Raw genomic sequence first — 27,877 nt, forward strand, 5'->3', positions numbered from 1 at the left:
AATGGCTACTTCACCGCCAAGACATTATATGATGGGGGTGTGCGATCATAGGTTGAAATCGACACACAATAACAAACCAGTAACAAGCTGGTTGATGGCATGGTAGGGAGAGATGAGTGTGGCAACAGTGAGAGCTGTGCAGAAAATGCCATGTAATACAGTTAAGCTAATGAGTCTACCTATAATGAAACTAAAACTGCAACAAAAAGGAAATACAATTGTAGCACTGGCCCACATTCTCCTCTTTAAACTGTCACTATAAGGCTTCCATTAGTTACAGGGGTCCAGGCTATTGTCTGCTACAGTGGAAGCCCTGGAAGTTGTCAAATCAACCAGGCAGACTTAGCAGCGGGGGGCGGGGGGTGGGGGGCAAAAAAAATAAAAAGCTGATTTATGTTCTCAACACAATGACCTCCTTTAAAGATATTGGTGTTATAAACTTTCAACAGCTGTTTCAGGTCTTCCTGGCAGCTCCAGAGCCAGTTCTGCAGACACCACCCCCCGTCTCCTCCTCTCTCCCCGGGAGCCAAGAGATAATGTCCAGCCTTCCAGGACTGGAAGATAAGGCTGTCCCCTCTCCACACACATGACCGCCATGCGGCAACACCAGGTCCGCAAGCGCAGTCTAGGGACACCTCCTATTGATCACCAGGGAGATGTGCCCAAGTACACACTGATAGGCTGCCAGCCAATGACACCATAACCCCATGAATGCACCGTGAGAAAACAAGAGGGCAGGGGAAAAAAAAAAAAAAAAAAAAGAGGAGAATAATATGAGCAGGGGTTTCCAAATTTTCAAAGTTCATAATCTTCTTAACAAGTGAGTGGGACAATATTTTCTGAGACCTGCCCCTTATCAAATTATTCAGATATGGACTATTTATGAATAGATGTCCGAATACCGGCATATGCACTAGCCAGTGCAGTGATTAGCCTGATTAGCAGGAATGTCTGTGGTTTAATATGCAACCATCTCTCAAATCACCTCAAGCCCTGACATGACCCACAGTTTGGGACTCAGCGAACTAGCACATTAAGGTCACAGCCGTGACATGGCTAACTGATCAGGGGAAACAACCTTTGGTCATGCTCTTTTAGCATTGCCTAGCAGGAATATCTACATTCCAGAAAAACACACAAGTAACACTTTACCCTTAAGATACCTTCACTGAGGAAAAAAAATGTGTGGAAAAGTGGAAAGGTGATCAAAAATGATCGAAAAAAACATTAGAAAAAGTTTACTCAACACTGCGGCTTGAAGGTCTGAAGGACAAAACAAAATTATTCACTACATGTATGTTTGTCAGCCAAGTGAAGCAGCAACACAATTACAAAGTCATCTACTCCATGCTGAACACTGCTCCAGGCGCACTATTAAAATTCTAAACACCTGGAGCAGAAGCTGATTAGAAAAGCACTGAAAAAGAAATAAAACAAACCCAGTGCAAACCCAGTGCAACTCCACTACAATGCAGATCCTCCCACAATGGACACTCTGATGGAGGTAGCTAATCCTAAACCAATTAAAGACAGGCCCCAATTTAAATTGTCTGCTGGCTTATCTCAGGCAACAGTGGGGAAAAAAATAAAGCAGCAGATAGACTAATACAAGGCCTGGGAACCGGTGGGCAGCTAATGGCAATTAAGCGACTCTCAACCGCTGTGCAGGAGCCCTATGAGGTGACCAAGGTGACCGATGGGGACGTTTTACAAGCTCCCGCCGCAAAGAAACTCTTTAACCCCTGACTCTCCTGCTCTACCTGTACATGAATGCCTGGCTTTGCCTTCAATGATTCTCAATGATTCTCATACAGGCAACTAAAAGTTGTAAAATACACTGTAAAATATGTGTAAAAAATACAAATACAAGCAACAAAGGGCAGACTGCTGGATGACATGTGCAGAAAGAAGTAAGGGAACTTTGCTGTGAGGAAGCTGGCTCACTTTTGTACATTGTCACACCCTCTCCAAGGCACAAGGCAGCACTGGAGCGTCCAGTGCGTGGAGGATCAGATAGCCCCCACCCCACCCCCCACCCACCCATCTACAGAGAAAAGACAAACAGCCACGTCCAACCGCTAAGACCCCCTTCCCGCCCCAGACCCAGGCCCTTTGTCAGGGCACAATGAGCCTTTGATCAAGAGGGCAGCGGTGCCATTCAAAGGCTCAGCCACAACTGCTGATGGCGGCGGATTCATTCGGGGGGATGCTGAGACGGACAGCAGCAGCCGCCATCAGGAAGGCTCACTGCAGGGAGAAAAAGCAACCAACACACGCGCACCAACTGAACACCACAGCGTAATTACCCGGCTGAGACGGCAACTTTGGCGTCACTTCTTGACGAGTTTGACGGCTTCTAAAAAGACCAGGCAGAGCAGAGTTCTCACGACTGGCCTTAATTATTTTAGGGGCGCGCAAGCTGACGGCTTAAGCCAGTGAAGCGTGAATATCATACGAGAACATTCTCTCCAGAAAGGCAAGGCTCAATTAAGGATTAAGGGCCCCGCGCTCATACCGGTCCCGTTTCAAAGTCATTAGTGACTGGAGTTCACTGAGGGCTGCCCTCGAAAAAAGTCATGACTGTGAACGTCTCCGGAGACGGAACCTTCCAGCAGCTGATTCCGGGGGCAGACCTGCCTGCGTCTCAAACAAGGAACAAAGAGCTAACGAGTTCCCCGCGCCTCTGACGCAAATGGCTGAAACTACCACCCCGTAGTTGCAGGTTACGTCCCAAACACCACACCTCCCGTTCTGTGGTAACCAGGCGGGGAAACGGTCCGCAGCCCATACACACACAGCTCACACACACACACAGCTCTCACACACACACAGCTCTCACACACACACAGCTCTCACACACACACAGCTCTGGGGCTACTCCCACGAGGAAACCAGCTGGGAGCCAACGCCAGCAACCTCCCAGCGACGAGTGTATCGGGTGACTTACTGGGTAAACATTAAATGTAAACAGGATTAACTAGTGGAAGGCAGCCTTCTGGCACGCAGGACAGATGCGGAGGTCTTGCCGATACCTCACAGACGCATTCTTGAAAATGCGCATCATCCAATAGCTATTTGTTACCTCGATGACACCTACAAAAACCAGTTTGTCAATTTTTTGTACAAAACTATTTAGTGTTACACCCTGCGATCCATGCATACCTCAGTGAGTGACAAACAGAGGAAGCATTTGCCATTGATCTACAATGAAAGCAAAATTCTGATGAAAAATCAATTCCATCCGCAATGTAATGTGTCCAGGACACACAAATGAACAGTCTGAACCAACTCCTGTTAGAACTGAAAACACACCTCTGGTTGAATTTCAACATTGCCCTGACTAAAATCTAATGAATTCTGAAAAAACACAACACACAGTTTCTGTTTCATATATCTGCTTTTCAAAGATGACCTGATGAAAGTGAAGGTCTTTTCCCTAGCTGTGTTTTCATTAATTAGTACCAATTAGACACCTTTTCTACCCTCACAGGACTGACCACCGGGGCATTCTCAAAACCCTTGTACATTCTCTAAAAAATATCTTCATTTTCACACATTCCCTTTTAACTCCCACAGAATAACTTAGGCCTAATGAATGCTTATTCATTGCATTTATTTCCCTATTTGTTGGACAAGATGGGCTGTCAGAAGTAGCTGGTGCGGTCTGAGGTACTGAGTGATTACGTGTTGCTTGTATTTTTCCTTTTTTCCAGTTCTAAATTTGGATTACCCACAGGGTGCAACTAGGTTATTCAGGTCATTTCCAAACCAAAAATGCAACACTATCTAAGCAAATACATGTAGTTTCCTTCGGAAGGTACATGTCCACATGGACAGAAACAGCTTAGGTCTGCATCCTTCATGGATCCATGATGAATTTTGAACTCTGACCATCCCTGCCAAAACGCCAGCAGTAATGCAAGCCATGTGCCCTTTTTCCCAAAGCACATCCTTCCTCCTACCTATCTCCACTGAAGGACAACAGACACCACAGGAACATCAAGATAAGGGTTCTGTGAAAAAAAGCTGAAAATCTGATAGCAGGCTCCTGCTAGCTATCCTGCTCTGCCTCTGCCCCCTTTTGTCTCTCACACGCCGAGGACATTCAATCTCTGCTGAGCCGTTCTCACCCCCGGTGACCGGCGGGGAGGCGAGGCTGGGGGGGGAGGGGGGTGCATATGGAGTCCTGAGCCTGTGGGGCTCCTGCAGGTAGCTCCAGCCGCGGAGTGCAGTCCGTCATTTCCCATTACGGCGCAATGACTGCAGCAGGCACTTCTTATCGGCCTCAGTCTCACTGTCAGCCCAAACAAGATCAAAGCCCGCGCCAATCTCCTCGCATTTGGAATAAACAAGTGACAGCCAGAGCTCCGATATCTGTATCTATATATTTTTTTTTTCCTTCAAATCACAGTGGCTTAAGTTAACACAATCTCACAGGGACGGATGCCGCTATGAGAGATTTCATCCACCCACCCCCACCGTCGTGACATCTTTTCGATGCATTTATTCTTAAATGCTGCATTCTATTACCGGGCGTCAGACTAAACTTGTCAGGCTTGACATAAAGCATTGGGAGTCTGGACAGCCGAGATAGAAGCTCTAAGCCCTTAAGCCACAGAGTTGAATGAAGTGGTGAAGAGTCAACAGTGCAGTGTCCAGGCAGCTGACCAATCAGAAAAGGAAGACACAGTCGAAGCATGTCTCTACACCATTGAGGCAATGGATCCAGCCATTGCTGTGTGCGCCTTGCCATTTCTCAGGGGTTAGTCAGTCTTTTATTTCCCCAGTGCATCATTTCCCAGACCACGGCAGAAACAGTACAGAAATACATTCCATCAACATCAACACACAGTGGCAACAAAATGGATCCCAGAGCATGAAATTTACTTTGAATTGCTTCTAAACTGAGGACTCCTTGCTATGTTACTGCAATTTACTACAGTACTACAGTACAGCACAGCAAAGGGAAAGGAATCTGGATGAGTTTAACAACCTCTGTGTGCAGTCAATTACAGTCAGTTACATCATGTGATAATAGTGACACAGCACATAATTAAAGAGTTTGACCTCCTAGTCAGACAGGAAAAACAAGCTTGGCCCGTTTCACACTTAAATACCAAAAACTGAGCATACCCCGACCTGAATCATCGTCATGGGATACCCAAGGGAATGTGATCAACCAGTGCCAAAGACACTGCATCCAAAGGTGCCCACAACAATTTCACCCGTTCAGACTGACCTAGTCATGTCTCCCTTTAGCTGGAACTGTGGCAGCTGACCAGAACATGAGGAGCAGATATAACAGATACAGACTTGTAACGGACTTGGTTATGGCTTCAAATCCCAGGTGGAGCACAACCCCCACAAGCTTGAAGAGGGTACGTATTTGCAATAGCAGTAATGAGTAAGTAAAGTGTTCACTGAGAAACACCAGGACCCCTCAGCTCTAATTGACAGCTAAAACGCCAAACTGTAAATTGTACTGACACACGCAGGACCTGAATCTAGTTAAGTCACTGTTTTCATTTCCATTTGAACGTCAAAGCAAATTTAACCAAGCACGCATGACTAGCCCAAAATGTTGATCCTATTCCACTGCCTCTTCTGTCAGGGAACCAAAGGCATGTGATTGACCTATGCTCTGTCTGACAACACTGGATGGAGCCTATCAGGTCAAGAAGGGAAATAAACAGCTTAAATTCAAACCCACCATGACAAGAAATTGTCATCCCTTTTTCAAAACTGGCAGTTAAGTAGGCAACTGCTACAGATGACGCACTTCGCCATCCAAATCTGAAAGCTGTGAAAGCAAGTCTGTTGACTGGCAGTGCGTATCACAGAGGAAATACTCCTAATTGTGCAATTTCCACTGACAAGTTCCAGTCTGGCGACGTCCATTTTTTTCCCCCACATCTAGTGAGGAAAAAACATGACAAACTGTCACCACTATTGTTTTAGACCCCTTACAGGTAAAAAGGAGAGCAAACCAAATGTGCAACACACATTGGTAATTGTACATAAAAGAGAAGGTTGTACAATTATCATATATTCAAGTCTTATATATATAAGACTTGAATAATTAGGCCTACTTTGAAAAGTACCACAAGACTTTAATCAAAGTGAAAAAGGAAGATCTGTAAACAGAATTTTTATCTAGTGTACTACCGTGTGCAGTACACCATTTTAAATTTTTTGTGAGTTCTTGTGCACCACTGAAGCGCTTGGATCAGCAGTATTTTTTTTTTTCAGTGGGAAGGTTCTGCCTGTGTACAAAACAGGGATGCCGACACAAGTGACATGCAGAGGAAGGCGCAGGCAAGTGCAGTCTCACTGGAGGCCAGCAGCACTTCAGCATTTTTAAAGGAGTTAAACTGTTTCAACTGTTTCCATTGGGACCTTGAGTAAGAGGGTCTGTTTTTTCCTTAGCATGTCTAAAGCAGCTTCTGGCCGGATTGCGAAAGCTTAATTTCTTCATTTCTTCAATCACTTCTTGACAGTTCAGACAGATACACTGACTCCCCATCAGGGAACAACACGATAACCTTCATAAGAATACTCTGTTCTTGCCCGGCGATTAGTGTAACATTGAATGACAACAGCAACACAACGATAAATGTTTGTATGCCCTTTCAAAGAAAAATTAGTGAACATTTAGTCATGGCAACTATGAACAAAGAATTAATTTCTGTATCTGACTGGCATACAAATACATAAATTACCAATATCTCCAACATCTAGTGGAGAACACTCTCCTTGGGTCTAGCCACAAGCGTGTCTGTACTAAGATAAGATTCTTCAATCGAGATCTTTGCACGCTGACGACGTTCATCAAGGACACGTACATGTAACATTTCCAGCAGAAATAAACAAGTCTGACAACAGAGGAATCATAATGGCTGCCAACTGCAGCCGCTACGCAGCACAGCCTTATCGTAACACACGTGGGGGTCAGTGTTTCTCCCACAATCACAATGGAGAGTGCGATTTATGTCGGGTTGACTGCAGACAGCTCATTCTTCAATTACCAGACACGCGGAGGATGCACCGCACCCATGAATTAAACATCAGCTCCATTAAGACACTTCACAGCTGGGCTCTGAAATCAAACAGCATTTTCAGAGGAGTGTGAGGGAGGGGGGGGGGCACAGACAAGCCAGAGCTGCCATCCTCACGCTGAACCTTTCACTGGATAAGCCTGCGGTTTTTAAACGCCTGAAATGCAGTTTTAAATCACAAGCAGCTGAAGGTGGATCACGATACAGTTACAGCTTCCTCCACATCTCCGACACTGTTTACTGCGCAGGAGGGACCTGTCGATCCTGAGCTCTGCTCCCTCACCTTCCGGAACCTGGTTCTGCACAATGTTCACGCAGATTGGGGTCTGGCATCCTGTAAAAACAAGACATCGCGCCCTCCTCCCGAACCACGCCGGCACTGCTGAGCGGGGTTAGGCTGCACGAACATGGCTTTCCATCCACACAATCACTGATGGAGGGAGATCTGCTGCAGATGAGTCAAATCGCATTTGCACTGAGGGTGCAAGGAGCCGCTGATTCCATCTGATGGCGTAAAACGCCCTCTTATAATTAAATGATGGCCTGACGAGGATCGACCTTGGGAGGGCTGGTTGCGCAACCAGCCCTCCCTGGTGGATACAACCAGATTTCATTCCCTTGTGGCTGCTTCATAAACATCGATTCAGGAAAAAAAAGGCAGCCATACAAAACCCAAAGGGCAATCACATTCGGCGCTGGGGGTAGCCATTACTATTGCGCTAAGACACAGAGATGCAGACAGGAGATTGCATTTCCAAAAAGGGTAGATGCACTGGTGTCTGAGTAGTTGGCGATAACAAGCCGATTCTGCTAGAGCTGAAATTAAAAATTTACGTGTGCCTTTGTACGTCCTGATCCAGCCTGAATTTATGAAATCAAAAATTGAAACGCAATGCTCTTTGACTAAACATAAAAGCGCCGCCTGATTTATTTATACTCCTCGGGCGAAACAGATTAGTGGCTTTAACAAAGGTTACATTGTAAAATTCATGATACATCTACAAGCTCCGTGCATTCGCTGCTGAAGGAGGGATACAATCATGTTCTCATTAAACGCATAAAAAAAAAACCCTTTCATATTAATATTCACACAAACAAGTCATTTTCGCACACACGGGTCATTTACATATGTATGCGTGCAATTATAATTTCACTCGACTGAACACGGATGAGGCGACTTGAATCCTGAAGCCATGGACTGCGTTAGGAGGAAGATTCCAGTCAGTGCAGCTCCGCTTTCTCCTGCACGCTGGCAACTGACAATGCGTAATGTTTGTCAATGAGATAAAGCCGCTAAAAATGGCCTCTACAACAGCTGCTTCGCTCCCCCCACCCTTACCGCCTGCCTCTGCTGCTTATTTGCGGCATAATATTTTTCAAGGATTAGGCTCACAATTAACTATGCGTTTCTAATGTTCTAGGCAGCTGTAATGCTGAGAGAAGCGATTTTCTCGATTCAGACGCACAGACGTGAGCTATGCTAATCTGCTGGTCGATGTGTAGCAGACGCAACGTACTGTAGGTGTGATGTTGATTACACTAAGTGCCAACCCAGCAACGCTAACAGCAGCTGCGGGCAGTGCCATCTTTGGTGCGATAGGCCAATCCTGGCTACGGACACTGGGGGGGTGCTCTTTTTCTGGTGCTGTAAGGTGGAGAAGGGACAGTGTTCAGGTAAGAGGAGCACGTAGCTGCTAACAGCTGAAACATGGCTGCCAGGCGTGAGGCAGCTGACTGCGAGACACCTGCAGAAGAAGCTCCCTGGGGGGACGCGCCTGTCGCTATGGGTACCATCACTGACCATTAGCTGTCACCCTCCCCTTCTTGCAAAGAAGACGCATCCTGCGTTCTTATCAGACAGTAAATCAGGAGGAAACTTTTCTTTCGGCCGAAAGTTGTCTTCAAATTAGCCTTGGACGTCCCCGGGCAGGGCGCACAAATCAGGCTTTATAAATATGCAAGCGCGTAAGCAAACGCCACAGCGCAGTCATTCAGGGTCTCTTCAATTCAATCAACCCCGGCTAAACGGGGAAAGAGAGCAGGTCGGTTTACCTGCCCCGAGACCCCGGCAGATCACTTCCGATGATTAAAACGTCTGATTAAAATGCATGTATTACAAGGTATCCGATCTGCCCTAGAATGCAGCGTACATAAATTCCTCTGCTGTACAAATTAAACCAATTCTACGCTTCTTGCGTGATGTGTGAACAGCGTTTTTTTCCCCCCCCCCGTGATTTTTTCACCACAGCTGGGTGAACATGAACCCAGCAGCAGGGTGTACTGAGGCGTGTGCGATCGGGGGCCCTCGAAAACCCAAGAGTCCAGAAAAGGGCAAACGAGGCTGCCGAGAGAGGGCGGTTTCGTGCCGGCCGCGTGGCGCGACAGCTTCCCTGTGCCTCCTCACCAGGCATTCGACACAGTGCAGCCTGGTGCGCATCCAGGAGGGCTGAAGCCCACTGCTGTGCTGCAGCTCCTTCAGCACACATTACCAGCGCTCCTCTTCCATTTTAGGACATTCATGAGGCTCTCGTTTCCTTACAAGTGCACTCGTTCCTTATAATCAAGGTTCCTCCCTGCATTCTGAAGTAAAAACCAGAATTAAGGCACTTTTTGTTCTTTACTCTACAAAAGTAGAGTACCCCAAAAGTTAGAACACCCCATATGCAGGAGAGATCAAAGGTAATAGGACCACAGAGGAATAATAGATCTGACTTTACTGGGCACAACTTCACGTCCTCACACAAGACAAAACACTTGAAATGCCATTTTAAAACTGGAGGCTAAAGCACTTGAACCAGAGACTACAAGCTCCTTGGACAGAAATACAAACTTATTTTGAAGACGCTCTACCAGTCAACCTTTCTTCAAGCCATATTTAGAGAAACCTAAAATTTCAGCGGGGCTGAGCTAAATGACCCTTTCCACAGAGGAGAGACAGCGTTTCCCACAGTGCAACCCGAAACTGCTCATTGTGCTGGGTGAACTGCGGGCGTGGCTGATAAGGCAGGCAGGGGGAGAGGCACGAAGGCTCACTGCAGTTATCCATGACCCTATCTGACCGTGTGATGGGGAGCCCAGACGGCAGAGAGAGCGGGTACGGAGGAGGCACCGAGACGCCTCCGCGGAGCCTCAAGCGGGCTGGTAAATAAAGGCCAGGATGCAGCAGATGAATGGAGCACTCATTACGGTGACAGCCTGCCATGCGGGCGCGCCTCCTCATCCTCCGCCCTGTGTGCGGAGCACCGGCGAACGGCGGACTTCAGATCTCTCCCGGCAGCACGCCTTCCCTTTGTGAGGATCAAAGGCAGCCCGCCGCATCGCCTTAGAAAGTCTTAACACAGTCGAGGTTTATTTATTTATCCAGCTCTTCCCTCCCCCCATCCTGCTTCAACACACCGACAGCTTAACGCACTGCGCTGCACCCTGTCGGTTTAATGCATTTAACACTGACGATCTATAAAGGCTTACATTTTCGCAGCGCTCGGAGCTATTAATGGAACGTCTTTGCAGTTTCCGAGTCTTACAAATTGACGGGTTCTGTAGGGAGAACAAAACGCACTAAATCTCAAGGGACCTACACACTGCGCAGACTTCAAACTGGCCCCCACTGGCCTAACACCAAGCCTCCTCGCTTCAGAGCAACCCTGTTTCAGATGAGTGCAGAAAACACAATGACCTAAATCGGCAGTGTTTTCGGTCTTTTTTTTCGATTTCTTTTCTTTTGTGGAACCTCGGAGTGAAACAAACAACCAGTGCAAATCACTGATCTGTCGCAAGATAAAAAGAAAGAAAAGAGGAAAGGTGGGGAAAAAATTGCATTAAGAAGAGAGCAGTTAAGGGTTTATCCATCACGCGGGTCCACTGCTCCTCATTATCACCCATGACATGCAAGCTGCGCCGGTCTCCGGATCGACTGAGCCAGTGATGGATGCGCTGGGGGCTCACCCCTGCACCAGCCGCACTGAGAGAGCTGAGTGATGGAATCAGAGCAGGGCGAAACGCACTGCCGAGTGACCTTATTCTTTATTAATGGTCGCATGGGGGGGACAGGCTGGCCAAAAAAAAAAAAAAAAAACATTCGATGAGCACCACCCCCCCCCCACCACCACCACCACCTACCTACAGAACCCAGCACAGTCAACTCCCCTGGAATCACTTTCCTGCCAGCACCTGTGGTTGAAGGATGAACCCGGAATACGAAATGCAGTTCCACTGTACATAGAGTGGAAAATAAGCACGGACATTAATCATTATCAGTGTCTTAATGGGAAGCAGCTGCGGCTTCTTAATGGCTCACGTTTTCTAAATAGAATGTGAAAGAAATGGTCGGCGAGAGGTTTTTTTTTTTGGGGGGGGGGGGGGGGGGGGGGTGGGGTGGGATCAGCATTTGCGACCAGAATCGGGGGAAATGCAGGCGACGAGACGCCGCACGACACCAGAATTTTAAAATATTTACAAAGTCTGGGCCGTTGAATATTCATGGCCCGGCACCCTCGTCACGAGATTGCAGAGGACACCCAGAGGTCCGGGGCTGTAATCAGATTCTACATGCTCTTGCATTGTTTCCAAGGACAGGGCTGGGGGGGGGGTAGGGTTGGAGGTGAGGTTGCTGCTGGAACGCATTTCGCCAAAAAGTCAAGAATACAAAACCAGACAGCAGCGCCAAAGGGGGGGCGGGCTCTGAATTCAGGACCTCCAGCGAAAGCTGTCCGTGCTGAGCCCGCAACAATGGCTCAGGTTGGACAGTTCACCCCGGCTCACGGCTCGTCGTTCTGCTGCTCGCTTTTACTGGCCTTAAACTCAACAGTATGTTGTGGGTGCAACTGGTCTTAACAGAGCGCGGTAAAAAAAAAAAAAATCTCGGTTGCAAACCATAGTGAGTCTACAGACAACAACTATTCCGTTATGCGGTTTTCCATGTATATTGCTGACATACTGCAGACGCAGTAAAATTTTACTTCCAGTTTAGTTCAATTTCGCCATGACCCTTAGATGAAATCCACAACATGCCCCTAGATGAAATCCAGAAGAGCACCCCCCCAAAAAAAAAAAAATCACACCATGGATTTACAACATTACATTGCCTACTGTGTTGGTTCAAATGTAATCGCTAAAAACTGCTGTCGGGGCCTGATGTGGCGACAGAGTACGACATCCTAATTTTAAAACCGGGGTGGCGTGTCAGACAGAACTCCTCCAAATTCTGTAGCAGCCCACTATGGTTCTAACATGTTGCAGGCCCTGTTGCAGTACACACTCTTTAGATTTCCAAGAATCGTAACACGTGTACAGGCTCCAGTGTGATAAGTTATACCAGCAGAGGCACAGGGAGGCAGAACAGGCTCTGAGGAAAGCTGCTCTGGAGCTTGCCCTGGTCAGCGCCTGCCGTGAGACCCGCAATCCCTCATAAATAAGACAGAGCAAGAGGAGCACAGCTCCACACTGGGCTGGGCAGAAACCCGACACCTCCCGCACCATAAGGCCGGGCAGTGTCAACTTCAAACAGGCACCTTGTTCATGGGATTCTGAAACCTGAGAGGAGAAAAAAAAAAACCTGCAGTAACTTACTCGATTTCGCTATCAGATCATTTACAACCCACGAAGGAGTGAGGAATGGCCTCTACTGAGGACAGGGCAAACAGCAGGGACCTCTTCTGTGCCGTTTCACCCAACCTCCGCCCCTACTCTACGAGACATGACCCTAACCAATCGACCAAGAGATCGACAGGACAGCACATCCATGACCTCCGCCTGGCTAGAGCCTCAGGAGTCAGACACACTCTTGGCAAAGCAGCTTCTCATGCTAACAACTGTGAAAGTGAAGGAGCCGTTCGAGCATGTCAGGTGATAGACATGTCACCACATTCTATGGTACAATTAAGTGTATGAAATGCACAAAATTATAGGCTATATACAAATGCAGGAACATTAGCCAGCAAACATCACCAGTCTCTGGAAAGCCTCCTTTCAGCTGTCAGGAACAGTGACTATTAGCATGAGTAAAAAAAATACATAAATAATGATTTTAAAACACTTATCCTGACATCAGCGGGATGTCAGGATTTCATTTTTCCATTACTTCTGCTCCTTATCCACACAAATGTGCTGATGCAACAAGTATCAACTTACACATCTGAAGTGCTGCTGGATTTTTTTGGTGTACAAATAACCATTTAATGTAACTGCTAAATAAATATCTAAAAGATGTGAAAAATAATTACCCTCAAAATTCTGTTACCAGATGCTACCAAGGATTCACCTTAAAACCCATGTGAGGTGATTTGATGATGCGCACCTCTTAAGAATTTCAGATTTATTACGGACAGTCTGAGTGGAGTGTGTCTGACCCTCCCCACCTATGTGCTTCTTGGGGGAAAAAAGGGCTTTTACACTACATAGGGTTAATCCAGGCCAGATGAGGGGTTTGTTCAATACTTACCCATCACCCCTTGCCCAGTATGGCTGTTTTTTTTAAACAGGTATCCTAGCAACGGGCTCCTGACAGAGTGTGGGCAGGGTTATCAGGTAACACCATCTCAGGGTCTGTTCAGAATTACCTTCTCTGCAACATGGGTGGTGTGTGTGTTGGGGGGGGGGGTCAGTGGTCACTAACAGGGGGGTGTGTTGTTTAACTGGGCCCTGCACAGTAAAGGATGTTCCACACACAGCAGGGGCCCTCCTCAGGGTTCAGGGGACATAATAACTATTGCTCACAACCCAAACACACACACACACACACACACACACACACACAGTGTATTGGTGGGAACTTCAACCGGTGTTTGCAGACCAGACAGGCTGTCAGGACCTGTAGGTAAGATATCGAGAACATGTCTCCTGGTGTGTTGGAGAAAGAGCGGGTAGGGGAGGCAAGAGCCGTGAGAGGAGAATATCCCTTGACATTCAGAGCCTTCTAAAGGATTATCATTGAGCTTTCTGTTTATGTTGAGTGAGACTTACGGGTGAGATTCTCAGAGTCTGATATTTAGAAAGCGGCTACATTACCTTATCTTCATAGCAAATCATCTCCAAGAGATTTATACAAACACAGCCATAAAACTAAGCAACAGTGAAAGCAATACTCAGATACTCAATACTCACACAGATGAGAAACCTGACTTGTTACTGCCAACATGCATACCATAACTTAACTTTCCATGACTAAGGTGAAAAATATTGAGGAAAACCTATTGGGCAAAGAACTGCAATTATAAACACATTCCTCTTTGATATGGATCCTAGCTCAAGTGTGCAGAGCTACCAAATGGGTATCTGTGCTTCCTCTGATCAAAAAAGCGCAATTTTTTTAGTATATCAAATGTTCAACAAGTCCCAGAATGTACTGGTAAAAACTGAATTTCATATAGAGATCAAGTTCATGTCTGCATTGATCAAAAGCTTGAACAATAGGACAGAAAATGAGAGACAGCTATTGAACTTGGAGAGTTTGATCCAATCGCAATTCAGAGATCAGCATTTGATTACTAAGACTTAGGCTAACCACAATCCACTGCAGAACCACAATCAATGTGCCACCGGCAATGACCTAATCAATGAGTGGAGACCTCTCTGCATTCCTGCATTACACAATGTTGGGTCTCTCAGCTTATTTACTGCTTTACTGCGTCTGATTTGTTATTTTTACAATATTCATACCAAGAATTTGATGCTACCTACAAAGACAAAGGAAAACATACAAATACACTACAGACCAACTGAAAAAAAGTTTTAGAAACCTGTAAGAAATTCAGAAATTAAGAAATTCAACCCCCGCCAATTGCAAATGAGCACTCACAGCATATAGTACATGTTTTTGGCAAGGTGAGAAATAAAGATAAAAAAAGAAATTTTTTTACTGAAAATGTGCAGCCTTTGCAAACGTAGCTACACCATAGAGTAGAACGTAGAGCATGCACTTGCTCTGGGAGTGTTGTCAACCTGGTCTGTCACTGTTGCTCATAAAACTTAGATGGATACAGTTCTGTTCTCTTGTGCTGGAGGTCCCCCTGGATAAGAGCATCTGCTAAATGCATGTAATGTAATGTAGTGAAATGTAAAGACACAGTAACGAGCAAGCGGCACGCAGTGGTGGAGCAGCACGGCTTTCTCAGGAAGTGGGACAGCTCCCAGTGACTCGCCCAAGGTGCCATTGTGATGGAAATGAGCCTGTACAGACGACACAATGTTCCACGGAGGAAAACGCATTTTTTTTTTTGCGAACACAGCCACGGTAAACAACGCTCAGACCCAAACCTCGCATTATCCTCGCCGTCCCCGACGACAGCGAGGGAGCAAGGGCGGATCGCCCCTGTAAACAAAAAGCTTCATTATTCCTGGGTTTATCAGTAACCGGTGAAGCAGAAGGTTATTGCCCCGGCCATGATTGCACTCGCGCAGTTCCTTTTAGTGTGCAGGCAACCTTTGAGCGCCTGCACTTACGCGCTCGCCGATAGCAACCAGGCGGCACTTATCTGCCGTGGTTTCAGGACCGTGGCTGAAAAGGGATGGGCCGGTTTCAGTGCAAATTCCAGGTCTGTAACACAGATAATTGCACAGACAAACAAACACAGTATCTGCGGGACGCCAGCACTGCTGAAATCCCCTCTGGTGCAGACACAGACCAGTCTGTCGAGGAGTGCTTTGCCACGTGTCATAAAGGCATCCCAAATGTCAAAACATTTTTTTTTTCATTTTATAGGAAATCAATGTAATGCTCCATCTGTATCCCTTGCCTGCTGTTGAGTGCGATAATCGAGGGCGATTTCCCGCACGGTTCCCTGTTGAGTGAACCGGAGCGTTTGAGCTCTAACAGCAAAGCAAGCTGTTCTCTTACGGGAACGATGCAAAATCAAACACGAGAACAGAAAGACAGAAGAGAAGTGTAAGGCTCCGCTTTGCTGCTGCTACTCTCCAGAGCCTCAGTGTCTTCATGCAGACATTGCAAAGCCTGGGTTTCAGTGAGGTGTTATGATCATGAGCATGCACACAGAACACAATGGGGTTTCTTAACACTCTGGCTGGCAATCCGGAATCCAGAGTGCTGGTGATACCTCTGGTTTCTTTCAGCCAATCATCCCAACTACATTAAATTAAATCACTTCAGGTCCAGTTAAAGCAAGGAACACAGAACTTTGTGACTTAGAAACGGGTGGAAAATCAGGACTGTGGCACTCACAGGAGTGGTATTGCCTGCCCGTGTCCCAACATCACACCCAAGCTTGTAGCGGGTGCTTTGTTGGCTGATATGGACCATGCATATCTGGTAAACACAGGCAGAGTGTGATGTACACTATATTTCACATATAACGGGTGACACAAATCCAACATTTGCTCACGGCAAATTAAAAACAGCAGACATAAAATTAAAGACTTTAGTTTTCATGGGGAGTTAGGTGGGGTTTTTTTTGCTGTGTTTTATTTTAATTCAAGGGTTGAAATGATGATAATGAATTACCATGTTAACAGTAACCTACTCAGAAATGTTTAGCAAATAGGGGTTTAACTGAGGACAAGGAATCCCAGAGGAATCTAAGATTTGCTTAATGAAATACAAGGATTTTTTTAGGTTTTTAATTCGTAGGCAGACAGAGAGTGCAACACTCCATCCCTAGGTCTTTACTCTACCAGGAAATGGTTAAATTCTCATTCACAAGCGTTTCAGTCTCTTTTATTATGTGTACAAGGTAAAATTAAACGCCATTTACAGAAATGGATGCGTCCTCGTAAAGGCAGACGCATGACAAAGGATGAAACCACCACTCCAATTACATGTGATTAAATTTAATTTCTGCCATAGCTTTGAAGATGCGCACGTTTAAGTCTTCGGAGTCCTGCCTCGCACGGGGGGGTTACAGTTTATATTGGCTGCTTATGCTGACAGATGGCAGACATAAACCGCAGCACTTTGAGGTCCCGTTAAGATTTAACATAGATCAGACAGACTATTGTTTTCACCACCAGTTGCAAAAACCAAACACCGTAAATAAATCTGCATTAGCGACGTGACACATGCTTGCTGTGAAATTAACTCTTTATAAATGATTTCTTTCACTGTAATCTTTTGGAATTTCATTTTAGAAGTGGCAACTGCACACTGCAAGTAGAATGTAATCACGAAATAGCCCCAATAGTTGTGTTATTCGTCATGCTACACTGTAATGATACAAGTTTCGTTCCTAAACAGCAGATAACTGGATTACATTAAACAATTAAATTGATTGGATAATTTAGAAAAATACACACATTTACAACACAGATAAAACTATTTACTTCTATTCGAAACATCGAAATTACAGGGAGTAGAATATCTAAATCATTAACGTTAAATAGAGTGTATCCATGGTAGAACGCGGAACCTCTGGAAAAGTGAGATCGTGCCCAATGTGCGCAATAGGCTTTAGAGGAACTTGGTTGTTACAACCCATCCTCCACAAACATTTACACACCAGCTGACAGCGCCTTTAGTTTACGTATCTGGTTAATCGTAATCCTGGTGAATCATTTATAAAATCCACAATTACATACAATCAAGGCAATCCAAAAAGCCAACATACGTTTTATTTGGTCTTAGCAGGACTGAGCATCTGAAGCCTGACCCCTACATGAGCATCTTTTAAGCGCCTTTCAAAATTACCTCCTCTTTATTTTAGTAAAGAATTCCTAAAAGCTAATAGCACTCCCACCCTTCCAGTATCAACAAGATCTTGACGCACCATTGTGCTGGTTTCGCTGTTCTGATGAATAATTAACTGAGTATTCTGAAGCATAGAGAAACTGTCCATTCAAAAATATTAGTCTACTTTCACAGTCATCCGTCCACTTGTTGCTATAAAAACATAGCACATACCGCTAAAAAAATCGCAGACCATACCATGACGGACAGCAAGGTTTAATATCATTAGTCAAACTAATAAACACTTAAAACCTTGTGGGGATCTGATCACCGTCCATACAAAAGACGGGCCGCGTGAAAGTAATTTACGCGAGGATCTCACGGTGCTTCAATCTTTATTAGTGAGCTAGCCAAACCAACTGGCTATCTAGCTAGCTGGCTAAACGAACAAAACGAAATCAGTGCAATAAGGTGAAGGCTGCGAACTGTTATTTTAAAAATGTAAGAGCGTCTGTCACACGTAGTTATTCAGAAATATTTCTCCTTATATTCTTAACCTGTCCACTGAAACAAACTTTTCCAGGAGGTGGACAGCTATGCTGGCTAGTTAGCAGGATCTCCACGCCATTCGAGGGCACTTTACTCCACCGCTCTCAAATGCAGGCTATGGAAAAGAAAAGGATCGATTAAAAAAATAAAATGAAAATATACTTAACTTACCAGCAAACAGAATTCCAAATAGGGAACAAAAGCGGAGTACCAGTACCGTAAAATCCATTCTTCTAACTTAATTTCCTCGCAGAAAGTCTTTCCAAACGGCACGGAGTTCAAAGTTGCAGGAGCCCCCGAACTGCTCTCCACTCCGTTAGCATCCAGATTCCGCTCCCTTCGCTCTCAGCAGGTGGATAGGAGTCCGAACACGTGATTTCCGGATGAAGGTAACCCATTGTGTCTTCAGAAGGTGGTACTGAAGAGCCCCCTGCCGGTCATCTTGTGTACAACACAGACGCAATTAAATCCCGTGGCTGATTCCATGGTCGGAACGCAGTGGGATTGGTACCTCGAGTTCAGGGGGTCTTTTTTTGGACACTGTGAGTGGACATGTTTTCGAATGGACTTTTTTTTAGACATCAAAATCTTGCGCATGAAACCGTACCGTAAGACCGTAATACTCAAAATTGCAAATTAAAGAATTAAGCTCATTGTGGTTAGTTATATTGATTGGTCTCGTTTTGCCCAAAACCCACATCCAATCAAACGCATTCCTCTAAATAAATTACTTAAATTAAAAGGGCACCAAGTAATACAAATAAAAACTGGAATTTAAATATTTATTTATAAATATTTATAGTATTCATGTGTATTTTCCATGCAAATGTAGTACTTCTGTCGCTGTAAGAAATGAGCATGTTAACATTAAACGGTAAATCCCTGGCAATAAGCTATACATTCCACATGTCCTCATCATTAGCATTTTTACACATAACAGCAATTTTTTATTTACCCCTGTTGGAACCATTTTCAGTTTCATTTTTAGCATCCCTTGTGATGTATAAAGGCATAGATACTCATAATTATAGGCCTATACATGGTGATATATAGTCTATGTTGCATATTATGTATAGCATTTAAGAAAATTATTTTATGTTTATTTGATACATTACTGTTCTGTCCCAGGTTATTACTGTTCTTCTGCTGTCTAAACATAAAGTGCCTTGATAGAGCATTAGGCCACCACCAGAACAGCTCCAATGCACCTTGGCATAGAGTCTAAGTGTCTGGAACTGTATTGGAAAGATGAGACACCATTCCTCCAGAAGAAATTCCATCATAGGATGTTTTCATTGATGGTGGTGTAAAACTCGTACTCTGTGGATGGGGACACTGTCATCCTGGAAAACGCCTGGCTTTACTGCAGGATCACCTTAGAATGGAGGTGATCACTCAGAATGTTTTGGTATCCATTGGCATTTACCCCTGCCACCAAAGGGTCAAGTAGAACAAAACCATGCCAGGAGAATGCATCCAACACCATAACAGAGCCCTCCACCATGGGAAACATGTGCTCGGACATGTGTTTCTTTTGGCTTGCAGCACACAAGCAGTCATCTGCTTGTTAAGAACAGGGTACGGTATGACTCATCTGACAATACCACTTTTTCCCCTGCTCAGGAGACCACTGCCTTTGCTCTTTTAACTACTTTCCCTGCTAAAGTTCATTTTCAGGTGTGAAATGCACTGCAGCTCAACCAGTCTCCCTCTCAGTGAAGTTTTTGACACACTGTTCTTGATAAAACTGCAGCTTCACACCCTAGACTTATATTTGCAGTCAGCTACAGTACCAGTCAAAAGTTTGGACGCACCTGGTTAAGATGAGAGACATGCATTCAAAGACATTTTGATCTAAAGACCTATGTTAGAATGCTTGAAATTTGTTTCTTAGACAAATATAAATAGTGAAGTTGATGCCTATGCATGAAATTCTTTCCAAAAAATCTTTTTTTGCTATTTTGAAGAATCTAAAATACAAGTTTTGATTTGTTTACACTCTTTTGGTCACTGCATAATTCCATTTGCGGAATTTTATAGCTTTGGATGCTCTATTATTCTAAAATGTGGAAAATAGTAAAAACATAGAAAAGTGTGTCCCAACTTTTGACTGCTACTGTAATTCAGAGTTGTTCTGGTTTTGCCTTGTACCTCAGACCAATGCAAATATCACTGCTGAGGAGTATGCACTTTTAACTACAGCTGACATCTTTCCCTCAGACTTCCATGCCAACATCACTCTAACCCCTCTCCTTCATGAAACATCATTACGTTGACCAGCTTTTGTCATTGAAGCTAAATGTGCCCTTAAAATCACCCCTCTCCCAAAGTCACCTTCATCTCTTCTTTTAACCACGGGAGCCAAAATAACAGGAAACTGGGCCCTGCAGATTAATTAACTCAGAAACCAAACCTGTGTGGAAGCACTTGCTTTCAACACTTACTCTAGTTTCCTTTATTTTGGCAGTTCTTGTATCTCAACACCAAAAACAAGTCAAACACACTGCAGGTAATTTGTCAGATAAGAAAACTTTTAATGTATTTCATAATTTAAGTAGTTAGCACAATACTATAGTGTGAATAAATATAAAACATTTGGTCATTTAGACAAAACTGATGGACAGTGTCAAACATCATAGAATAACAGTGATCCCATTAAATATAAATACAGTACATACTTCCATATCTAAAAACTTCTATTATATTCAAGGTTTTCTAATTCTATATATGAGCAGATACCTTACACATAATTTCTATCACAAATTATCTAAAGTGCAGAGAGTCAACATCTTTAAAAAAAAAATCAATACAAATTCAAAAGCAAAGATTTACTACAAAAATACTTTGAAAGTTTGGTCAGAGTAATCTTAGTACAAGTTCTTTTCCAAAAGTTACTGCTTCACTATAGTGTTTCCTAACAGTGTGCCAGGTTGGGAGTGCTGCCCCAGTAGCCCTGCCCGCTTCGGGGCCTTGCTGGGGACCAACCGTTCTGCCTGAAGGGATGGTTGGGCCTGCTGTTTGGACGGAAGCCATAGTGAGGGTGGGGAGGGCCTTGCACTTTGCTCAACCCACACTTCTTCTTCGGCATTGGGTGCCACACGGGAACAGGCGGGTAAAAGACCTCAGGCACTACCTGAGCGAAAACACATTACCAACACAGAGAGGGTGAACAATGTTCAAATTACATAATGTTAAAGCATTTGTATTTGTGTGTATAACGTACTTGTGCATACATAATCACTGAACATTGGCTTTTGAGAACCCTTCATGTTTCAGCTGCCGTACCTGGTAACGCGGGCGAAAGTGGGGGAAAGGAGGGGTCACACGAGCTTCCCTAGTGCTGCTCTCTTCATCAGATGAAGAACCGGAGTGATAGTCCGAGGTCACCTTCTCCACCGCACTCGTTACCTTCTTGGTGACATCCTCTTTGTCATCTTCACCGTCTCCTGAAAAGCTCGCCACTGTAAAGGCAAGGTTCTTCTCTCCGTACCTAAGACAGAAGTGGAAACCTGTGTTAAAGGGACCCTGAAACTCCACAGCTGAGAACAGAGGGAATCCTCCTGCTGGTCGAAAATTAGGATGTCCTCAGCAAAACACAAACGCCCTGCCCAGAACAGTGACCCTCCAATGGCTGTGTGCTCAATATAATTAAACACAGGTATTTTCAACTCTGATCACGTTTTCCCCCAATAAATACCATGACAACAATACTCTCCAATCTACCTCTTTCCTTAATAAAGGAAAAAAAGGTTGGGGGCTTACAACTATTTGAAACATAGCCATGACTGGCCCATGAAACACACTCAAATGTTAAACAGAATACCCTGTTTTGTTATCAACACAAAGTTATTATTTTTTTAATTTTCTGAAGAGAGAGCATCCATGACTCAAGATACTTTTCCCTGTACTTGACATTGCAATGCTGTAGCAGTTCCTGTCACGCATTTGCAACCAAATTGGGTACAATGTATTCCTGTTGTTAAAATTAATCTTGTAATGAGTAACCTGCGCTCACACAGCCTTAGGCAATAGTGTACTGAGTCCCAGCTCTCTCAAGCGAATTCTGCTGACCCCTGACAATACAGTAATTAAAGCAGCAGTGTTTTTCATAACTCATGAAATGCATCCAAATAATTAAGCATGACTTATTTGATTAAATTCATGTTGGAAACTGGTTCAATTTTCCAAACCCCCACACTTTAACACCTTTCCCCGAAGAAACTGGTGACAGAGAATATACAGCGGTAAAAATAACGCACCCTGTCACCCACTTCACTGGTGTGACGAACTTGCCCGTGTTGGCTACTCAGCACTTTACTAAAATTGCATCGGCAAGCTAGCCAACTAAACTGTACTGAAAGGCGTAATTACTTAGGTTATATTAAACAAGTAACCATGCATTTGAGTAGCAGTATAGCATAGTCGTTAAGAAGCAGGACTCGTAACTGAAAGGTTGCCAGTGAAATTCAACATGGGGGCACTGCTGCTGCACCCTTGGGCTAGGTACTTAACCCACAATTGCCTCAGTAAAAATATACACTTGTATAAATGGATAACATTGTGTAAAAAAAAAAAAAAAAAGCAATTGATGTAAGTTGCTCTGGATAAGAGCATCTGCTAAATTCCAATAATGTAAGGTAATGTAAAAGTAACCGATAATGACACTAGGCTGTAGTGTTTTCTGCTAATTAGTGAGCTAAACCAAACTGATGTGGGATTTAGTGTTGCATAGATTATCTTAATGTTAGCGCAATACATGCTGGCTGTGAAACAGAACACACATGATTATCTTAAGTCCATGGCAAACATTTGCAGCAAATTTTTTTCTCTTTTCAAAGAAAAATATATCTGCTCACGACATTTTGCCAAAATCTGACTAATTACAGTGAGCCCGAATGTTCCAACAGTTGTTTCATTCAAATGCACAGCAGTTCGCCACCCAAATTGTAATGATCAGACCCTATAGATTCTCTGTAGAAGGCTTTTGTGACTGTAATATTCCATGACAATGTCACTCTACGGAACAGACCCTCCCTCAAAGCTCCAAGAGCTGGAATACATATCGACAATAACTACTTTGTCAAAGGTGGGTAGCTAATTGACATGGAATATTGCCCATTTATATTTTAAGCCTCTTGCTAAACACTGTAGTTAATAAGTAGGGGACATGTACAGCTCAGGTCATGCACCCCCCCCCCCCCCCCCCCCCAAAACACTCTGGTGCCTGCCCTGGGAGGTACACCCCACAGTTAAATTTTGCTTCACACTGTTGCAAGCAAGACGGGCAGAGGGAGAGCCCACCTGCAGCACACCTCCCCTGGGTCCACCCAGAGTGTGAGCTCCTTTGGCAGGCCCAGGTCTCTGTACTGCACCCCACTCTCCTGACAGGCCCGCAGCAGCTCCGGGTCCTCTCTCTGGAACCGGTTCACTCGTATACACCTGCCGGAGGGCATGAGCGTCACACAATCATGACATCATAAACCCCCAAGGTCATCAGTGACATCCCCATGCTGGTGTACCCTTTGGCAAAACACTTTACCCACTTTGCTTTAGTAAAATATTCAGCTGGATACATAGATAATATGTTTAAAAACAGTAAGCTATGGAAGTCACTCTGCAAAGCAAATATAATTTTTAGGAAAGAGAATACATCCTAGATAGATATTCCTCTATTAGTTTGCATGTTAACACCGGCTTGGCTGAGCAAAAGAATATTATCTTGCATGCAAATAAAGCAGCCAAGCTCATTATGTTCTAATCAGATCCAGTAGAGACAGGTACAAGAAACAGAGTTTTGCCTTACCAAAATGCAAATAGTTTTATCAATAATAATAACTAATACAACAATTTCAAACCACATTTCAGCAAGGAATTTAATTTTTTGTATCGGTCAACCAGCATTATTGCCCGTATGAGGAAACAGCAATACTTGAACATGTTTTACACGCAGTACCTGAAAGCCTGGCCTTTGCTGGGGTTATTTGGATACCAGTGGCCCCTGTACTTCTCCTGAAGCGCCACAGTAAGCCTCTCCACAAACTTCTCTACTTTCTCTGAGTCCAGCTTCTCTGCCTTCTTGATCAGCCGTTTCATAAAAAACACCACCGCTGCGATTTCCTCCTTCATCGTTCACCGTGCTCAGTACCAGGCTATACTACTTGCTGTTGGTGCAAGAAGAAAAAGGTCAAGCCTATATACCACATCAACTACCACTTTATACGACACAAAGTTTATCAACAGTAGTTACGTAATGTATATAAAAATATATAGCAGTGTATATTTAAAATAAAATAAAAAAAACTCACTATGTAATACATTTGTGTCAACAGAGTTAGCGAACTTCACTAAACATATGGGGTTGGCTGAGTCACCTACAAACGTGCCCCGGGTAACCAAAAAACAGCCACGTGCCCCGGGTAACCAAAATGGGATCTTACAACTTTGCTAACGAGCTACAATGGCGAGGTAACGAAATCCCCCATTTTAAAAACAATTTACGATTAAATATTAAATGTTCTTACTACGCATGGAAGCTACTAAGAATTTCAGCAGAAAACGAGGCACATCCCCCCCCACCCCACATTCGACTTCTACACATCTCTCCTTAATCTTTAAAAAGGAAGCTATATTTCAAATAAATTAGCATTTTAAACCAAAAAATAACGCCTTACAATGAATAGCATGCTAAATGCTTGTTAATCTTGTTCAGGTTAGCTTGCTAGCTATGCGCAAACTTAGCTTTGATATGTTTACACATCTCTTGTAACTCTACTATGTTAAATATGTGTTTGTTTGCAAATTATAGAACGTTAGCGAACTAAACTATAAGAGGGCAAAATGAACTGTCCATGACATTGTTTAATCCCAACGGCAGTTCGTCCGGCGGGACTTTCCTTGGGAAAGGCGCGATATGACACAATATGGATTCCTTTTCGACTAAAATAGAGTCCCAAGAGCTGACTCGAGATCAGTTTCAGTTTCTTATAAAAAGGTCGGCATCCGGACTGTAGTTAAGCATGCTGTTTCTGGATCAGCGTTTGGGGGTCATTATGTTACAGGGATGATAACGTTAGACTATTCTTTGTTAGCTATCGTTAGCTAGTAAAAGTTAGCTAGCAACAAATCACTAACATGAACAAAATGATCCAGTTAGCTACACTAACCAACACTGTAGCCAGACAGAATATATATATATATACAACAAAATACTGTTATAGCTACCTAGACTGCCAATTCTAATTTCATCTGATTAGCTAAAGTTAGCTATGCTTGGTTAGTCTGTTAACACCAGCTAGCGATATAAAGTAAATACAGCAAACTAGCCTAGAATCTGTTTTTTACCAAAACTTGAGCTAAATGGCAATTATTTAACTAGCTAGCTAAATTGTTCCTTTTCGTTCCGTAACTAAACAGTCTGACTTTAAAACACACTTGTCGACTGAAAAGCTAGTTGGTTATCTTTTAATATAACATCGCATTGGGATTAGCAGATTGAGATGCTTCAGTTTTCACACATCGTATAGCATTTTAACGTAAAGGCAAATGACTAGCTATCCACATTGTCACGTTTTATTACCGTAATTTACTAACCGTTCGCTTTCCACCACCATGTGAGCCGCTGCTGCCCAGGACAGTTCTGGATCCTGTTTGTGTTCTCACGTTGCGTGCACAGGCCAGATGGGCCGCGGAAATCCTCTACGTCATCGGAAATGCGCGGCAGTCCGCAAACCTGTGTAGCTGTGGCAACGTGCGGAGCGTGGTTCCAAGCAGTAGTTTACCCGAGTGCTGATCTAGCACTAGATTTTACAGCCATAATTATACCTTTAACCATCATAATCGGACAAACTCATACAAGGTCAGCACTTACGGCAGCTGACAATCTACCTAGGTACCCCTCAGCCGAGCTGAGGTCACAGCCCATATTTTGGTATGATTTTTAGCAGAATTGAAGACACTGGGATGTAAATGGTAAATTGACAGGGAATCCAGTGCTTGTTTCATAGAGGTTGCAAACTTGTATTCAATCTGCCATTTGTGATATGAGACAGTTTTTTGTCTTTCTTTTGTATAGCAGATTGCCCAAGCCGTGGCCCTAGGGTCAAGTATTGTTCTTAATGGCTTCATGTGAGGCCCTCTAAGTGTGTGTGTAGCAAAAATGAGTTGTATTAATGCTATGACTAAAAAATATGGGTAGAATATAACAAATTTCAACAGACACGATATATAATTACACGATTATACTGGCATACACATAGTGCCTAACAATTATCCTTAAACACAACATATCTGTACCATACTAACATGCAAATAGAGCTGAATAATAACCTATAAAAGCAAAATTACTTAATATCACAGTGTTCGCATGGTTCAGAACAATAATCTGTATGATTAACATTGCTTTGCATTGTACTCTTGTAATCAAAGAGCCTCGTATAATCTTTATACAGTATACAATACATGATTACACCATTTCAGATTTGCCCTACAGGCTGGAGTAACAAGATATTGAATTGTAGGTGGAGGATACACCTAAGTTTCAATAAAGGAACTAGTCATCAAGGGTAACTCAGAGATGCTTTATGTTCTGGGAGAGGAACAATGCAGAAGTATTCAGAGAATCTGTGGGGGCTTGGGGAGGTTAGGGTTCAGCTGTTGGACAGATTGAGTGTAAGATAATGATTTGATATCTTACAGTTGATCTCTGTTAGGCATAATGATAATGCCAGATAATGCATTTAGACCTGTGTGTTAGAGGGGGAGAAGGAGAGAAAGTTGAGTGCCTTCAGCATAGCAGTGGTAGGAAGAACAAAAGGAAAAAATAGATCCAAGTAATGTATTGTAGAAGGAGAGCAGAACAGAGTCAGTCGCTGATCCTTTGGGAGCCCCTGATAAGAAAGAGGGAGATAATACACGGCCTCTCCAGAGGACTTGTTAAGAACAACTCGAGGAGTAGCAAGCAACAGCTGAGGGCAGTTCCTGGTATTTCCTTTCTCACTGGGATGCTTGGGTTGGGCTCAGTTGGGCTGGATGCTGCTGAGAGGTTGTGAAGGAGCACAGCGGAGCGGGGTGGGGGGGGGGGGCAGTGGGGGCGGGGACCCTCACAGAGTGGAGAGCCTCAGTGTCCAGACTACTTAGACCCCTGGAGTTCATTCTGCCTGTTCATTCATTCTGAGAAAATTGGGCAATTTCATAACTATAGCATGGTCAAATATTTTGCAAAGAAGAGATGATTGAACAACAGAAAGGTCATGGGTGTTTTTTTTTCTTTCTTTCTTTTTCCAGAAGAGGTGTGATACATGTTTGTCTGAAGGCTCAATAGCCAGAGGACAGGCATGCCGTTAAAGTGGGACCAAATGAAAGAAATCAGGCACTGCTTGAAAATGGAGGAAAGTGAAGGGGATGCAGAATTCTAGCTATAAACATGATTTTTTGTATTTATTTATGCTTATATAATCAAAACATGGTGGAGAATTCAGAGCAAAACTAATTACCATAATGTTTCACTGTTGATTTGCGACATTTAATGTTTTTTTTGCCTTTATTACTTAGCCAGTTCTCTGCATGCTGCACCATGTATAATAGGCTGAATATTTTAATATCCAAATATAAGTGTTATGGTTATAAGTACAGACAATCACACTTTTGATCTGTATAAGAGGTA

At 44.0% G+C, this 27,877-nt stretch overlaps 2 protein-coding genes across 2 annotated transcripts in view; both read right to left on the bottom strand.

The window, feature by feature from the left end:
- cxadr (CXADR Ig-like cell adhesion molecule) overlaps positions 1–18,528 on the bottom strand; it is a 40,591-nt gene extending 22,063 nt beyond the window's left edge. Inside the window, exon 1 of the mRNA XM_036524398.1 lies at positions 18,388–18,528. Within this exon, the coding sequence (XP_036380291.1) occupies positions 18,388–18,445 (58 nt within the window). The 5' untranslated portion in view covers positions 18,446–18,528. The remainder of the gene's footprint in view (positions 1–18,387) is intronic.
- A 2,548-nt stretch (positions 18,529–21,076) lies between these two features.
- Positions 21,077–25,883, bottom strand: btg3 (B-cell translocation gene 3). Its single transcript, XM_036525432.1, has 5 exons — positions 25,807–25,883; positions 24,170–24,377; positions 23,518–23,655; positions 21,502–21,706; positions 21,077–21,349 (listed from the first exon to the last, which is right to left on the bottom strand). Exons 2-5 carry the CDS (start codon positions 24,340–24,342, stop codon positions 21,131–21,133), a joined length of 735 nt encoding a protein of 244 aa, XP_036381325.1. The 5' UTR covers positions 24,343–24,377; positions 25,807–25,883; the 3' UTR covers positions 21,077–21,130.
- Positions 25,884–27,877: the final 1,994 nt, after the last annotated feature.

This window comes from Megalops cyprinoides, chromosome 3 (genome assembly GCF_013368585.1).
Source record: "Megalops cyprinoides isolate fMegCyp1 chromosome 3, fMegCyp1.pri, whole genome shotgun sequence".
Taxonomy (NCBI): domain Eukaryota; kingdom Metazoa; phylum Chordata; class Actinopteri; order Elopiformes; family Megalopidae; genus Megalops; species Megalops cyprinoides.